Source organism: Limulus polyphemus, unplaced genomic scaffold (genome assembly GCF_000517525.1).
Source record: "Limulus polyphemus unplaced genomic scaffold, Limulus_polyphemus-2.1.2 Scaffold819, whole genome shotgun sequence".
In the NCBI taxonomy this organism is placed as follows: domain Eukaryota; kingdom Metazoa; phylum Arthropoda; class Merostomata; order Xiphosura; family Limulidae; genus Limulus; species Limulus polyphemus.
The window spans coordinates 69,285-87,700 of NW_013666429.1; the positions used below are offsets into that span (position 1 = coordinate 69,285).

General features: G+C 30.9%; 1 protein-coding gene across 4 annotated transcripts in view; it reads right to left on the reverse strand.

The window, feature by feature from the left end:
• Positions 1-1,333: 1,333 nt before the first annotated feature.
• LOC106460707 (protein held out wings-like) overlaps positions 1,334-18,416 on the reverse strand; it is a 44,704-nt gene continuing 27,621 nt past the window's right edge. Inside the window, exons 5-9 of one of the 4 annotated variants that reach the window (XR_002610826.1) lie at positions 17,877-17,967; positions 16,477-16,767; positions 13,939-14,030; positions 11,405-11,588; positions 1,334-1,495 (exon numbers count right to left, since the gene is read on the reverse strand). Coding sequence is in view for 2 of the 4 variants with exons in the window: in XM_013920441.2 (XP_013775895.2) it covers positions 13,951-14,030; positions 16,477-16,767; positions 17,877-17,967 (462 nt within the window). In the remaining 2 variants the exon portion in view is untranslated. Of the gene's footprint in view, positions 1,496-2,991; positions 3,070-11,103; positions 11,589-13,938; positions 14,031-16,476; positions 16,768-17,876; positions 17,968-18,416 lie in introns of those variants that run through there. The other 3 variants (XR_002610827.1, XM_022387487.1, XM_013920441.2) reach the window with 3 other exon arrangements.

Here is an 18,416-nt window from a genome sequence, read left to right on the forward strand (position 1 = left end):
ATCCAAGTGCTAGAGCTAGCTTCCCAATTAAAATTACTGTTCCTGAAGTACATACCATGGAAACCCAAATGACCTTTCCCCAAAGATAAAGAACAGGATGACAGGTGATTCCCAGAACATTATTACAAATACACAACCAAATTTTACCAAAACTAGATTCAATGTATCGTAAATGATGCTGACTATATGGTGAGCATTTCAAATTACAATTTTAACCAGCATGAACTAATAAGAATATATAAATGAAAGTCTTTGACAAGAAAAGTACAATCACACGAAATTATATCAAACACAAAGTTGCATATATTGTAAGTGCACAAAATGAAGCAGATATCATAACAAATTGAACTTTTGAAGACAAAGTTTGGAAGACGTAGTGAGGCAATTTTTAACTGATAAAATCCAATGTTTAAGAGATCATACAATTACCAGGCAACACAATAAAATACTTTAATCTTACAGCCTAAAATAAAGTTATAGATGTTTTGTCTAGAAGTATTAAAAGTGCTGTTGTGAGCGAAATAAAACAAGTATCATTATTTTCAATCATAACGGATATAACAAAAAACGTTAGTGAGGTTGACCAAATGAGCCAAAGTTTCCATTATGTTAGTGTTGAATATGAAAATGACCTGTCAATTGGTGTAAAAATAAATTAGAACGTTTTAGGTTTTGTTGATATTCAGTATGAAAGTCGAGTTGGATTTGAATTTCAAATAATAAAATCCATAGAAAGCAAAGGGTTTGAATTAAGTAAACGTCGAGGACAAGATTCAACAAATCAGAAACAATGAGTGGTGTTTACAATTGTGTATAAGCTTATATTTTTGTAAAATGACCGACCCTGCACTATATATATTGTAAAGTGTACAATGGTCCAGAGACTATATGCCCTCTTTACTGAAAACATTAAATGATGAATGATTTGGACTTTCTTCTCTAATGATTCAAAGCTAAATCTAAAAAGACTGTCCCACGTGATGGTAACCATTTTGTTAATTTTCTATAAGCTTATGTCTTCATTATGTGGACATACTGAAAGTGTTATATTAGATAATTCTGCTATCATCCAAAAATTATGTATTGTGGCATATCCAAGTGAAACTGGATTAACTTTAGAGATAACTGGAGATTCGATCAAGATATCAGTTACGGAGTAGTAGTAAATTTCGTACTGACTGAATCAACGTAGAATGAAATAATGAGACTGAACACGAAGTGCGAAACAAAATGCCAAATTTTTATTATTATGAAGAAACACAAACACAGTGTGTGTACTTGCTGTGTACTGGACGATCTTTTTTACTGTCTCTTCTCTTTTTAACCATTCATCCAGGGTTACATGCGCTACCCACATGAATGGTCATTCTCATTATAACATAGGTGGGGCTATAATCTCTAGATATCACATAACCGTTGAAAGACACTGCTGTCAACATCCTTATACAACGTGTCGTATTAAGCAGTGTTCTCTTTGGATGGTAACTGGTGTTATCTAATTGAAAAAACAACAAAGAAGCAAAGATAACCTTAATCAAGATCAACTTAACGGTTTCCTTTACCATGTATTATGTGAAACTTGCACATATTCAGAAAACAGAATGTTTAATATAATAGTACAATAAGATAGAAACACATGATATAGCCTTATACCCCAAAGTATCTGAAGTCTTTCAAATTAAAGAGAATCATGAATCTTTTCAGTTTATTTTTCTTCTGTGCCTTAAGGTTAAAAATTTAAAATGTGTCAATGCAAAGTTTAAAATATTACAACATGAGGTATATGACCTCACTAAAATGGCAGCTTTTATTTAAATTACAGTAGAAATACTCAATTTATCATAAATAATTTGAGGATGCAAAAGAGAGTACAATATTTCTGGCATTAAAATAGAGCATTTAGCCCAAATTTAATCAGAAGTGAAGCATCATGTTCATGAGTTAAACATGGATCATGGGTTTAAAAAAAAAATTGCAATGTGTTACTCCTGTTAGGACGTAATAATAACAACCGTTTATAAACTGTTTGCATGACGTGGGCTTAATTGTTCAACTATTTGTAATCCTAGAGCTTGTGAATCTGGCGTCTTTAACAAATGAGCTCTTCTAAAAGTACCACGGTTCCAGAAAAAGTATACTAGTGGCATATCACTATGATTCCCAAACGAAATGTTGTGTTCCAAATAGTTCTAGTCTTCTTATCTAGGCATTTGCACAGCATGTTTTGTGTTTTTGACAACTCCGGTAATTATGGCCACCGCTGAGATATATATCCTAAATTTTAACTTATTAAAACATCAACAAGAAGCACGATATGTCAGGAAGGGTTAACGAGAATAGCAGTACTCAATATAGAACAAGCTCGATGAATAAAATTGAGCACCTACAAATATAGGGCGTTATTGAATTTTTGGTGAGGTGCTTGTGACAATGCTGTTTGTTCCTATGGTTGTTAGTTTAACGACACTTCTCTGAAAGCTCAAATAAGTATTTATCTACTTGATTAATTACAAAAAGCGGAGTTTGATACCTGTGTCCAGATTGCGAATGGCGACTGACCATATAAGGTTGGTTAGCACGAGAATACTGTGATGCTGATGTTCACAAGTGCAATGGATTTTGTTCACAAAGGCCTAAAATCACGGGCATAGATATTTCTGCTCAGGACTTCAAAGATTGAAGAAAAGTTATATACTGTATATACATGTATTAAATGGATAAAAAGTCAAACTTTAAAAAAGCTATACGTAACATTAAAACTTTTCTTGCCAACAGTGTAAACACATCCTATGCATTTGACAATACAGGAAGTTTAATACATATTAATATACATGTAATGCTTCTAATGCCACAAGTTGCCGTGTGATTATTTGACCTACTGAGCTATATGTAAGAATAAGTTTTTTTTTAACAAGTCAAATTTCTCTTCATGTGGATATTATAATTGACAAAACAACTTTCAGAATTTTCCATGAAAAGATTTGTTTTATTCTCCCTTTCCAATTGTAAAGTTTATCAAAATTACACAGTACTTAGAACCGGTTCCCGAAGGTTTGATTGTTCTTCACCCTGGAATCATTAATATTCAGAAATAAAATTCAGGCTATAAGATAGTAAAATATTTTAAATGTACAGAATCATAACAAATGAAAACATTTTAACCTTTTGTAAATTTTGAAAAATGATTTAAAGTATATTGAATCAATTGAAAATCACAAGTTGTATAATATCTGGTTAAATGTGATAAATAAAAATTCATATATATATATAGATTGATTATTTAATGAAATAAACACAAATAAAAAAAATTCTAATTTAAAATTCCAATAATATCAAAATTTAATGATTATAATACATATCTCTGATACATATATATTTTGGATTACAATCAAAAATGGAATTTACATAAAATATCCTCTTGTTGAATCTGGGATATACTTATTTTGTATACATCCTTTATGGCATAAGTACCATTTTACTATATTTCATGGAAATATATCCTATTCATTCCATTTATATTTCTCTGTTGTAAATAACTTATATAGATTTTTCTGTTTCCCTGATAAAATTACTTTAAAATTCTTGAATACTTCCTTTAGTTTTGTATCCACCATCTTCTCCAGTTTTGTAATGTATTTATATCAAACTAACATATCAACCATACCTGTATATAAAAAAGGGATAATAGTTTCTTCTTCTTCCTTTTTATTTCTTTAGTATTATATTTAACTTTCAACTATATTGAATTCTCTTTAAATTACTTTATCTGACAATAACATTCTTTAAAAAAAGGTTTTGATTTGAATCTTACTTTTCTATAACAGTTTTTTCTTCTGATACTAAAGTATAAATTATTTGGGGTTAACTTACTAGTTTATTTAATTTACAATATTTTGGGTTGTAGCTAAAAGAAATATAAGTATTTATGTGAATTTGTAGGTTTATGATAAATATCTGTAATAAATTCTCGTTTTCTTTAACTAAAATACCAAGAAAGAGTAAATTTTTCTCACTCACCTCAAATGTGATTTGTATATTTTCTAAGTTATTTAAAATTTCGTACATTTTTTTTTCTTTACTTCATACTTATTATTTTAAATTGAAAAGTAATAATCTAAATATCTCTTCCATGATGTTTTTAAATGATTAACATGATCTAAAGTAACATAATTTGACAAAGTATGCTATTTTCTATATTCTTAACTATATTTCCAAGTATTAGTGCTTCTTGGGTAAAACCTACGAAACCGTTTCTAAAATGTATGTAATTGAAAACAAGTTAAAAGAGAAAATATGATGGATTTTTGCACGGGGTAATACATAAATAGACATGTACATATTCGTGTTTGTTTCAAACACTTCTTAATCTGGGAACTTTTCTGAGACTAAGAGAGAAGTATGCAGATTTTTGCATGTTGTCACTATCCAATATCTTAATTTTTCATATATTTGCCTCATCTGATATTAATAATTAATTTTTGTTCTTTCATTTTCTATAAACTCAAATATCAGACACATAATAGAGATTTAGTGTATAAATATATTTGTTATATGCTATTATGTTTGTATAAATTATTCTTCAGAAAATCATTTTGCACAACTACTGATATACAACAATTCAGGATTTAAAGTTAAAGCGTTGTTGAGACATGAAACTCTACGTTGTTTTATATTAATTTAAACCAAGGAATATCAAAATAAATTTAAGGTAGAATAATATCCTAGTAATTAATTTAAGTATTAATATAACAATGTTATAAATAAAGACAAATATTGACCATCACTGGAATGAAAATTTATTATTAATTAGTAATAACGTGTTTTTTGGTTTGTTTGTTTTTTCAAAAAGATGAAACTCTAACTAAACCATCAAGATGGATTTATTTTACTGACGTAATTTTGAGGTGGTATATGTGTACACACCACCCTCAGTATCATGCATTATTTGTCTTCCACGCAATAAAAACCTCAATGGGTTTGAGAAAATGGATAGTCAAGTTACCAATGTAAGTTATAAGAAGGTTAGATCTCTGACCAAGCTATCAAGAGTAGTTATGATTGCAGCAATATGGTTGTTTACGAGGAACATTTGAACAATACATATCATCTACAAGTGAGTATATTCAGATTTGCATGAACCAAAGAATATATCACAAAATGGTAGTGCTAGTCATGAATATGTAAAAACCCTCAAGCTAGTGCAAAGAGATAACACCTGTAGGGTTAAAGTCTGTAAGCCTGTACGCATAACATAACATTTCATGACCTTGTGGAATGCTACATCTTAAATTTTATATCACACTGCTGTCACTACTCACCCAGTGAGCGTGCGACTCATGCATCTGAGTTTGTTCTCATGCTCACACGTTAAAAAATAAATTAACATTTTTCTATAACGTTTTGTGGTTAGTTGACCGGCTGGTTCCATGTCAAATTCACCATCACACTGACTTAGAAAATGCGCCAGATTGCATCATTGAATAAAAAATTTTGGATGAACATCTTCCAAAACCCTTCCTAAAAAGCAACCACATTCAGCACTCGCAGCAATTTATTGCGCACCAAGTTTTTACTTTTTCAAAAGTCTCACCAAAGCAGCCCTGAGTTCATACCTTTGTAGGCTATGTTTTTAACTTAGACATTTGTATTATTGTTTGGCCAAAGTGGAGTTTGAAGTAATGTGATGTGCGTGGCCTAATTACTAGAGCACTCTTCGAGTTATAGGAAATGAGTCTATTAAAGTGCGTCGAATCTAAAGTATTTAGATATTATTTTACGATGTTTATATTCTGAGTTCGGTGCAGTGATCACTGAATTCGTATTTTAAAAGTGTAATAAGAGATAGAAGTACTTTGCATATGAGAAAATTAGCGAGTAAGTGAAATTATTGTATTAGTATTTACCATGAACTTAAGCTAATTATCAAACAGAAATAGAATTATTTCATTTTCATCAAATGGACTTGACACTGTTATTTTTACCAAGTAATCCAAAAGAACATGCACAACAATAGAAACCATTACAACACCTGTGTCAGAATTGGATTATTTTAGTGTAAAAAAATCAAGATTGAACTTCAAGACCCCGACTGGTGCATGAAGCAAAATAAAAAAAATGTTTATAATGATGAAACAGTGAAAAGATGTTCAAAAGAAAGACAGGAAATGAAAAGAATATCAAGAATAAAAAGATGAAAATTTAAGAAAAAAAGTAAAAGAATGAGACATGCGATTAATGAAAGAATTACAAACAAGACTCAATTTGACTAAAGACAAGACTGAAGAAACCATACAAGATGTACAGGAGGGTCATAATAACAAAATCAAATAAAAACAAAAGGGCAACAACAACAACAAGGGAAGTGCAAAATGACATCAGCGAAGTAAAAAAGGGGAGAACAAGCTATCAATGAAGTGAAAAAATACAAAATGACATCCACACTAGGATAAATCATCTGGAATTTTAACTGGATCAAGCTAGCCACAGCTCTCTCTTTCTACATTTATTTAAGGTTATAGCTCCAAACATCATTAACTTTATCACATGGAAAAAGAGAACCCATCTGGTCTACACTTGTTACTACTATTATTGTGCTGTCTGTAACTGCTAGACTTTCTTGGACTACTCCAGCTACACCACTATCTCATGAAGTTATGTAATTTAACAGGCCAGTCCACTAACACTATCGAATTGAGAAACCAATGATAGAAATATGCCATGGGAGAAGCTTATCAGATGCAGTTTGAAATAATTTACTAAGTAATTGGACGGAATGATTAACAGCAAGCATTCATCATGCTGGTAATTTAGAAATACCAGCTTTATAAACATTAAGTAACCTTCCAACAGACAGCCAAAACAGCTATAAAGCAGTGATAGCTACCTTATCAAATAGATTTGTAGTCTCACATCAGAAGTGAGTTTCTAAAACAAAGTATAGAAGCAGAGTAAAGAGGAAGGATGTGACCTTAGCTGAACTTGCTGAAGGTATGGGGAGGTTTGCTCAGTTATTTTATTAAGACACTGTGTGAATCGATGGGTTCAATGGCATGTGATCAATTCATAGATGACATGTGAGTTGGGCTTAAGCAAAGTAGATGTATATCTTTAAAATTGCTGAGAAACTAAAAATAACATCCTAGAATTACTGGATCATCAGATCAAGTAGTGTGAATACATTAACTCCCGATAGAAATCTAGAAGAACTCAAAAGATTAGTTAGATATCAAGTATTCAGAATTAAAGGACAATAAGTATTTCAACAGCAGCTTAAATGGACATAATGAGAGGAACTGCAAACAAAATCTTGTAAGAAAAATTCTAACCGGGCATTATAAAATAGGAATTAAATGAACTTAGAAATAATAGGCAAAGTTCAACTAAGAATATTCCATCTGCCCCAACTGAAATATAGAGTTTATTATTTAAGCAATCATTCCACGAGTAAATGGATACTTTTTGGGAAGCCTTGACCAGTCTTAAGCAGATGGCTGTATATTTCCAATATTATATAGCTTTATAGCACTTATACTGATCATCAATAGTGCCCATTATAGGATTGACTGGACAAGACTAATAGAGCAAAATTAGATTATGATATTTAGCTTTATTTCAATGCCTTGATTCATTTGATAGCTCTGGTTATCATAATGTTAACATGGCTGGTGCAGTTGTCTGTCAAAGGTTACTCCTAGGTACTTCAGTGTATCTACCAAATGGATGGCAGTGCCATAAAGGATGGTGACGGTTTGTCCTCATCAGCATGTCTGTTGTCTAGTATGCAAAACATAGCTGTGGCTTTGGAGAAATTGAGAACATTCTTGTGTCATTGCACAATTTGCTCACCCCACTTAGGGATGATTCCCATCTTGTTTTCAATTTTAGCTGTGATATAGCCGCTTCTGTAAACCAGAATATCAACAGCAAAGATTAGCATATGTCATCTGATTGGACTGTCAAAGTGGACTAGATTCATGGTGTAAATGATTAAGAGGACTGACAAGAGTGGTAATTCTAGAGGTAGACCAGTATTGAATGTAATTCAGCAATTTGTCATCAATAATGGGCAGCTGGGCTCTACTGTAGGAATCTTCCAGATCTAAAGTGTTTTGACCAGCTTCTTAACTTTCTCATGTGAACTGAGCAACGCTGATCAAGTATATCTTCCACCATAATAGCCACGTAGTGATTGGAATAGCATTGGTTCAAATTGATAGAAAACCCTTCTAGCTACAGTCTTTTCTGGGTTCTTGCCAATAACATTTTGTAGAAGAATGATTAGATTGCCTTTAAGATGAGCTTGATCTTTTAAGTGTTTGGGTAAGGATTTGATAAAGGAATCATTCCATATTTCAGAGATTCTCCTGTTGCCCAGCTATGTTGATACTCTAATACTGTCTTCAACATGCAAATTTGTCCAAACTCCTTAAAGAATAAACTTGGATAAGGACTGCTGTACCTTAAACCTCAATTACTTCTCATCATGGTCACATTGGTTAATGTACATGAAGGTCTTTTCATCAGTGTGGTGTAGGGTACTGACCTATATGTTTTTCTTCCTATGCCAGCCATAAACTTGAAGTGCTAGGATGAAGTGCTTGCTATATTGGCTTTACTGCACAGTTAATTCAGCTTAATGTTTTGTGCTTTGAAAACTGACCACCTGTAGAGAGCAGAGACTATTCTGGGCAACCCTTGCCTACTCTACCAGTGTTTGGTCATGCCATTAATGCATGAATTCAGCCTGGGCTTGACTGCATGCTTTTTAGGATTCATCAGTACCATGGTTCCACCAATATAGGATTTTCTTTATGTAGAAGTTGTTGCCTTGACTTTGATCACTGGTGAAAAAACATACGAGGGTACAAGCACTGCCAAATAGCTTGTATGAGCTTCGAGATTGTTTTATACCACCATGTCTTCCAGTCTTCATGTTCACCTCATACATGGGTAATCACTATTGACTTTATATCCCTATGCCATGTAGAGATGACACTTAAGTTGGGGTTAGCAAAAGCAAGTTCTATACAGTAATTCTTAATGGTTCATGCAAGTTCAGCAGTATAAGGTTGATAGCTATACAGTGGAGAGCAGAATGTAAACCCTTGTTGTTAGTGTTTTCATCTGCATCTCGAGTGGAGTGTCTGGCAATGAAGTCTCCTATTGCTAGGTACCTAGGAGTAGCATGTCAAAACAAGTCATGCAGGAACATTCAGTCTCCAGCATGATGTGCTGTACTTCCTTCTATGTACACGTTGGTGATTCAGATGTGTGTAGTTAGCTTCGGGTGAATTATCAGATTGTTTTTTAGCTTTCAAGTGTAACTGTTCTACTAAGAATTGTCATAATGTTCATAGCAGACATTGCTGTTGTGTTGAACTGAAATGCCCATCCGAACTTCAAGATCAACATGTTATGTGAAGTTAAAACCAGTGAAAATGAACTCCTCGAGGTCCGAGAGTTTTGTCTTATGAAAGAGCATAATGTTACAAGATACAGAGAGCTTTTTCCAGATAGTACTTGCATCCTCTGATCCTCCTGATATTGCATTAATCTATCAAAATGTGAGACTAATGGACCCTAGTGCACTTTTTTTCGCGTACATCATTTACAAGTCGGTGTTTAGTTCACAGTTTCCCAATTTTTCTCCTGGTGGTTAGTCGTGGTCTTCTGTTGAGTACACAAGCTCTGTTGCCTCCATGGGTACCTGTTTGAGCACTATTTATTAATGTATTATTGTTTGTAGGAAATACATTAACTACTTACTGTTCAAAACTCCTGCTACTCCGCTCTCTCTAACAAAGCAGACAAGTGATGGTTGAACAGTAGCCTATAAGAATAAGGTTGCAAAACTTGAGTGGCTGCACATTGGCCTTTATGATATAAAGATATCCCCTCACCATCGAGAAGCCTTCTTGATGCAGGGCCTTATGCCAATCGGCCTTGGTTATAACTGGCAACAAGGCACGTCTGTCATTTTCAGCCTCTAGTGACAGTTTTATTTTCACTCATTTCAAGGTTCCGATGTAACACAATCAAAAGGATATGCAAAAGGTGTTTTAAACATTTTCAATAACACATTTTATATAATATTTTTGGCTGTAGGTATTTCAGTAGAGTTAACCTAAGTTTTAAGGTGAAAAGGATGACAAATAGAAAAAAAAAAAGAATGAGTATAAACAACCTAAACCATATGATATCCCATTTTAGGCAAAGTATTACAATTATAGATTATATATAAAATACTCTCAAGAAAGGTGTAATTTATATTAGTCTACAAGATCGAAAATCTATGAGCCAAAATTAGCTTTATCGTGTACATCGTTCAATGCATAATGTTAATTTAGTACTAAACGAGGTAGATAGAATAATAGAGAAGTGTTATGTTATGGAGATTTTTTTTTTCAAATGATACTGTTTCTGTTTGTTTTTCTTCTGGTCTTTTGAATTAAAATGTTAGACTTTTAAATAAACAGGTTGGTATACTGCTGTGTATAAAATTATCAGTGTAATAGAAAAAATTCAAAGGGATAATATTAAAACATCGTATAAGCAAGTTATAATCATTTAAAATTTACAGGTCAGGTCCTTTACATTTTACTTTGTAAAATCAAAAACACATACAGAAAATAAACCTTGAGTAAGATATTTGTCCATTAATGAGTAATATACATGCTAATACAACAAGTAAACTAGAGCCTATGTTTATTAATTGAAAATAAACTGTACTATAGAAATTATCTGCAGAGTTTTTCCCTTTTACGCAAAATGTTATAAAAAAGGTAATTGTCACCAGTATGAATCAAGTAATCTTGGTTGTGTTTTAATGAAGAAACTACAAGTTAATATGAACAAACTACTATATTAAATTAGATACAAGGATTTCCAACTTATATTCCTTCCTTGAATATTACATCACGTATAAACTGATGTTATCAATATTTTATTTTGTGAATAAAAAAGGAACAAAAAACCTGAGTAATATGAACATTGTTAAAATATGATATGATGTCCAGAGTTTTAATACTCGTATAAAATTTGTTACTTGTGGTTAATGTGAACAATTTGTATGAAATTCACAATAAATCACAACTTGCAGCTATATACAAAATTTCATATTTTAGTCTAGGATTACCATCACGATCTCTAAAAAAAAAAGGCATTGAATACAACTCCAGACAAAAATCAACAATTCACTAACTTCAACTTTTTTTTTTTAGATTTACAGAAGAAATTGAGCAAATTAGAATGCTTATAACTAAGCAAATTCTATCAAACTACTAATTAAATTAGCAAGAAAAATATTATGATAAAAACAGAATAAAGGAAATGAAGTATAATCATAGTAAAGGAAAAGAAATTCTATTAGCGTGTTAATAAAACCTTTCAAAGAAAAACAAGTTACCAAAAGAAATGTCAAGAGTTCAGAACTGGTATACATAAGAAGAAACTGTCACAGCGTTAGTTGGATAGCCAAAAAGAAGAACTGGAGGTCTACACACTTCGTTTATTTAAACTTCTTGCCGATTTTTCTGGTGAACTTTATACAGAGAGCCTAGGTTATTCTCAACGTTGATGGTGAGTTGAAGCTAGGTTAAAAAATGACCAGAGAAGAAAAATAAAGGTTAGTAGTCTCATTAAACTTAAGACATAAACAAATGAAGTTTCTTTTCAGTTAACGTTATCGATAAGGATAGCAAAGAAAACGTATAATCTCATTGTTATTGGTCAGAGGACAAGAAAGATTAGTAATGGTATAAAACAACAACAAAACATTTAGTATAAAACACTTTTTTAATACATCAGATTTTTAGCCCCTTCTGTATGCGAAGCAAACTGAAGTCCAGAAGTGCTCGCTTGTAAAGCAATACAGGCATTTTATTGTACGATGATTAGAAATGACACCTATTATTGTTAAACTTCTTTGCATACAGAAGAAATCAGAACATGCAGTATTTAGCAGAGATTTGTCACACAGTATTCTAATTTTACAAGGCTTAACCACGTATTTTTGTTCAATAGATTTTATACTTATTACTTAAGTAAGAAATTCGTTGTAAAGTTTCTTTTCAAGTAACAGTTTTTTTTTGTTTTTGCAAAATATAATGCAAAATAAGCAGTGTAAATTATTAATCTTCATTTGTCAAAGGACCAAAGAAAAGATCCTAAATGTTGTTACTTTGAAATATCAACTACTGTATTTTTTGGTGTATAAGACGTACTTTTTTACCCCAAAATTTGATATCAAAATCTGCTTGCGTCCTATACACAAGCCATGTGTAAATATATTTAAATAGGCATGCATAGTTTAGTTCAATTGAATGTGTTATTTATAACAATAGTAGTTTTTTTTCTTTTAAAAACATAACTATTTATAATGCTCTCTAAATAATAAAAAAACTTTCACTGTAATTTAAATGAAGATTTTGTAGGTTTGAACCAAACTAAATAACAGTAAACCTTTTTTTGATTTACGGTATTTTTCTATTTTGATGTTTTGAGCTCCTTTGTGTTTAGAACAATATATACTAATTTTTAAAGTATCAAATTGAATTTTTGTTCAATAAAAATCTTTCAAATGCGACTGTAGCTTTTTTCCCCCAAAACTTTGTTTTCAAAATAAGGGTGAGTCTTATACACCAGTGCGTCTTATATTCCGAAAAATACGGTAAGTGTATGTGTGTGTGCGTGCGTGCACGCACGCGCGCTAATACGCTAATAGAAAAAAAATACAGCAATAAATCAATTTGCTTGTCAAGAACTTTCTTTGGAAATTTATTTGCAATTTTGAACAAACCACAATATGTAATAATATATATTTAAATAGACAGAATGATATACTTTATGTACAAAACCATCAATGTAACAGACAAAATGCAAAGGGTAATATAAACACTTCATACTAGCAAGTTATAACCACTTAACAAAATTTACAAATCAAATCCCTTTGCATTTTGCCCAGTAACAACAAAAATACACAGAAAAGAAACACTGAGCAAGATATTTGGCCACTACTGAGCAATATATATTCATACCAACTGTACATCAAGTCTTACATTTCTGGTGTTAATTAATTATATTGTACTGCACGGACCATCTGCACATCAGAACCTACAAGCAATATCTTGTTACAGCAGAAAATGCCATACCTTTAGTACAATGAAAATAGATATTACTAGTAACAATGGATTTGAATAAATTTATAATTATGCAAGATTTCTTTATGCATCAGTACAGAAATGGGTTGAATTAAAATTGGGCTGGAACTGAAATGAAGGAATTCGGAAAGTTGAAAAAAAGAAACTAAAGTATATAATGTTACTCTAAAACATAAACAACTTTTCTGTTTTTAGCAGTCTATACTAAGTGCAGATTAGAATTTCAATAGAATGTTTTAACTAACTAAAACATTATTCAATATTGCAATCCGATGGTATTCTTATTTCTCTTTAATAGCTTCTCTCACCTTTGTCATGAACTTGATCAAATAGAAGTAACATGAAAAAGTTTGTTATAACTGTGTTTACGTAGACTATTAAATATGAAAGTTTTTTTTTTTTTTTTGTTATGCTTCATATGCAAGATCTAGAATAAAAATTTTGTTCATAAAAAAAAATTATTGCAACTGGGTTTTGATTTCACATAATCTACTATGGAGATGAACAAAAAATATATAATTTAGAAATAATAATCTTCAAGAGTTAAAAAAATTATTTGAGACTTTCTTCATAATTTTAACTCAGGTATACGTGTTAATCTGAAAGTGTCATATATTTTTCAGTTTAACAATTAATGGAGGAAAAAAACGTAACCTAGGCCATCTAAAATGAGAAGCATCATAAATTAGAAGTTGATAAATAATTTAAATATGATTTTTCTCTAGAAAGCAACAAGCCATGGAAAGAGAAAATGTCCAGGTAATTGGTACAACCAACCAACCTTGGTGATATTCTAGGAAAGTATTCCTGTTCTACTGTAAGGGTGAGCTCTTACCCCCACATGTTTCTTCTCTTTATCAGTTGCACCAGCATCTGAACATGAGGATAACATTTAGTAAAAAAGCAGCAACAATGGAAAGTAAGTAAACCGACCTTTTTTTTTAAGCATCAAAATTTACATTTTTAATCTATACTTCTAAAAACACTTACCATCCCCAGATTCTTTAATTCAAAACTTTTGTGCAAATAAATCCATGTTCATTTTACAACTATTTTCAGGTTTGGAAGTTTAATAAAATGTTTTATGGTCCCACTCATAAATAACAGAACCTATTGTTCATAACTTAACTAAACATATCAATAGTACAAAAATAAGATATCTTAGGAGAAATAAATGACACAACAAAACATAACCATCATTTGAATTGATATTTTAAACACTAACTACAGTACATCATATGAAAATGATTAATTATGTGACACATATTACAAAGGACAAAATCCATCAATAATGAAACAACTGATTTTTTTGTGGGAACTCACTGCAAGATTGCATACTCAGCACCTTGTATGGTTTTCTGCAATTTTACAATTTATTATTGTTAGAAAATAAACAGAACTAATGTAAAATACACTATGAAAAAATATACCATGGAGGAAATGTCAGAAATAAATCCCACTTTGAAATCGGGAAAATATTAATAGAAATTACACACAGAAACTTTGACAATTTCCAAAAATGTTTTAACATTATAAAACAAAAAAGATGAACAATATCACAAACAAGACTTTCACATACAACTTTAAGAAACAACATACTTACCCATAAGTGCATTTTTCAATTACCAGCTGAAAATTCCACTTATTTATAAAAAAAAACAATGTTTTTACAATTTTTTTTTCTGCTGAAAGTTACTGTTAAGTAAATTTCTTTTTAACAATAAATCTGAACAGAAATATTTAATTCCTATGTACCAAAAATCTGATTTGGTTTTAAGCTAACCTTATATCAAAAATTTATATTATCTACTCTTTAAATACAATAATCCTGAGAACCAGTATTGATAATGCTTATATAACAATTAACTCAGTGAAATACAAGATACCACAAAAGATGGAAACCTCAATTATAAAGTAGTTATAATAAGCGTTATGATAATTAATATATAGTATATTTAGTCTACAAATATTATAATTTTTAACTAAACCAAACAGGAAATAAATTAAAAAGAAATCAAATCATTCAATAATTTTGAAGATTTTAAACAAAATCAATTTGGATTTTGATGTATTTTGGATAAGTCACATTTTCTTAACTGAAAAAAAATAAATTAAACTTATTTTGTTTTTCAGATAATTTTGGAAAATTTTACTTTGTTGTTTCTAGTATACCAATGTTTAACATTTTGCTTACCTCATAAGGTTAATTATGATCTCATTTTTTAAATGCACAACTCTTAATCTTATATTAACAAGTATATCTCAAATTGCATCAACTTACAGGTTTGCAACTTCGATAAGAATTCAATCATTATTCACTTTTGAAAACATAAGACAGCTACACGTATACATACATACACACACACACATATATATATAAATTAAGCCTCATTTACAAAACTCTTGGTCCCATAACCCAACATAATTATCATAAATATTTATATTCACAGTCTACTAAATGTACAAGTCACATAAACAAACCTCATGTTTGAACATAGAAGAAACATAATTGACTGGCGATTGTACACTCACTAGTCACAAAAGTCCCTGCCAAACCATAACCATGAAAACAAACAAAATAATAATAAAAGAAATCTTCAATGCCCTTTTTTTATAATGCACTCATATATAAGTGTAGTGAAATTTGAATGTGATAATGAGACAGGACATGGAGTTAGCCAGATGTTGAGTAAACTTACTGTAACCAACTTTCTAAGGACATGTACAAGAAAAGAAAATAAAGATCAGTTCATACAGGCTGATGGAATATGCATCTATTTCACTAGTGTAATATAATATACAAGTCTTTTTAGACGAACTACGATACAAAAATTACAAGAGCAAATTTCGTTGAAAGTAGCAAAAAAGATAGTGAAATTTATGTAATATTGCAGTGAAAATAATTATATTCTTTGAACTGGATATTTATACAATACTTTGTATGAATATCAATTTTCCTTATACAGCCTTGGTTATAAGTTGATGACATTTGTTGTTATAAGGCTTCAAGAGAGTACAAAAAAGGCTACAAAATATGGAATTGAGGTTTTAGACAATTTCAAATCCACCAAAGGATTAAATTTCAGCCTCCAGAGACTGAAAATTTGCTTTCACCAATGATTTTGTAGGGAAACCTTTACTAACCCCATAAAACATAATGTTGGTGAAACCTCTTGTTAAGTTCAATTTACTCTCAACACTGGCCTAAAGACTCCATGTGTGCCAACGATGTTTAGGCTACTTTGTCAGTGATCTACCAAACTCAAACAATAACAAAACGAAGCTACAGTGGATACTCCTTATCGCCCAAACAACCCACCCGCAACAGATGTATGGTACTCTGTAAGTGGCGGAGAGGTGAGGGTTGTATACTGATAGTCCGTGTATGGAGTATAATTATAAACTAGGCCCGCCTCTTGAGGGTTGATCAATGGTGGAGGAATACTGCCGTTGATTAGAGCTGCACTTGTGGGCAGTGGAAGTCGATGCGAGAGGATTAGAGGGGCTCCTATAGGTGCAGCTGTCCGCAGATGAGGACTCAAAGTCAAAGGTGGCGCCAAGACAGGCAGAGCTTCAGATTCTAGATAATGATACAAACCGAGTTTGTTGCCTTTTTAAAGAAAGAAAAAGAAAGACAAATATCAATAAAATAAACTTTATACATTGCTATATAAATAAAATGTGATGCTAATATATTTCGGTCGCACATCTAGACTAAAACGCAAAAACATTGTAGTCGAGGTAATCTTGCAACCTGTACTTCTTGTAATTAATTTATGCAATTAATTATAATTACCAGGAAACTGCTGATTTTTTTTTCGTATTTCTATCAGATTTAGACATTTTTCATTATCAGTTAACAGCTATACAAAGATCTATACATATACATATAACAGACACACAAAACATTTGCGGTTAAATTAGTATCATTATTGTAACAGTACTTTAAATATAGAATTTCTAGAATAATACAAACGAATTCTAATCGCAGACACAGAAATCTACAAGTGCACTTGTCTTAGGCCTAACATTAGTTGAGCCTTTATTAATTACGACCCAAAATTCGATAAAAAGATAAATTATCATGGTAACTTGTGTAAGTTTTTCTGCTTTAGTTTAGTTAGGACTAAACTTTACCGTACTTAATAGTTAATGCTATCAATAAAGAAACTGAATATTATTCTACGACCTAACGTCAGACCTTTATTAAAAACTTTAATAAGCTTTTAATATACTGTTGTACAAAATGTCTACATAATTATATTTACATCTGCCTTTTATTTTATTTTTTACCTCATTTGAAATGAAGTGCACGCGGATTTAAACAGTAGACTGACAAAAACTGAGTATATATATATATATATATATATATGTATTATTATTATTATGTACGAGTATTATTATAATTGTAAGAATAATTTTGAAAAACAAAAGGTAACAATTTTATCACACCATTACTTAAAAAACATCATTGGTTCAATTGTATCATTGCATAAAGTAAAATATAATTGTAGTTGTGTTAGAAAGTTCTGGAAAAATAGACCGATTTCTTTACCTTGGAATAAAGAAATCTGAAAGAAGGAAGTAAAAATTCTAGAAGTTAAAATATATTTATATTCGTACGACATTTATGTAGTTTTGTTAAAATAAAGCATTTTTCACTACGAAGCGGTGCAATAGTATTTACTGTTAATGTTACACATTGAAAGGTCTACTTACTTGTAGTTTTTGTTCCACTGTCTCTGTAGGTGCCTCTGATGATGGCTAACTCCATAAGCTGTCGTTTTTTCAGTTCGTCTTCACCATCAGTCTAATTTAAAATATTATTTAAAAAGAAGAAGATTAATACATAAGAAAAAACATTGTTTAAATTCACCAATACCATAAAAAACCTGAAATTTGTACTTTCACAGGTGAAAATTTATTGTAAGTTTGAAAACTGAATAGTTTAAAAAAGAATGAACGGTATTATTGAATAAAATCAAAACGTTCATTAATATATCACAACCTTAGAAACCTCTAAAAATGTTTCTTTAATTAAGCCTCAATTTTATTTGCTTACTATATTTATTTTCTCTAGAAATATTTTAAAAAATTATCACTGCATAAGCAAACAGGTTTTGCTAACATTAAGCAAGTCATTTCACTGTCTAATTTTTTGGAGCTTTTGCTTGTTACTTTCAGGAGGATTTCATTAGTACAATGTGAATGGGGGGGGGGGGTCTGTATTGAGATTAAATTTCTTCCAATAAGGGGCTG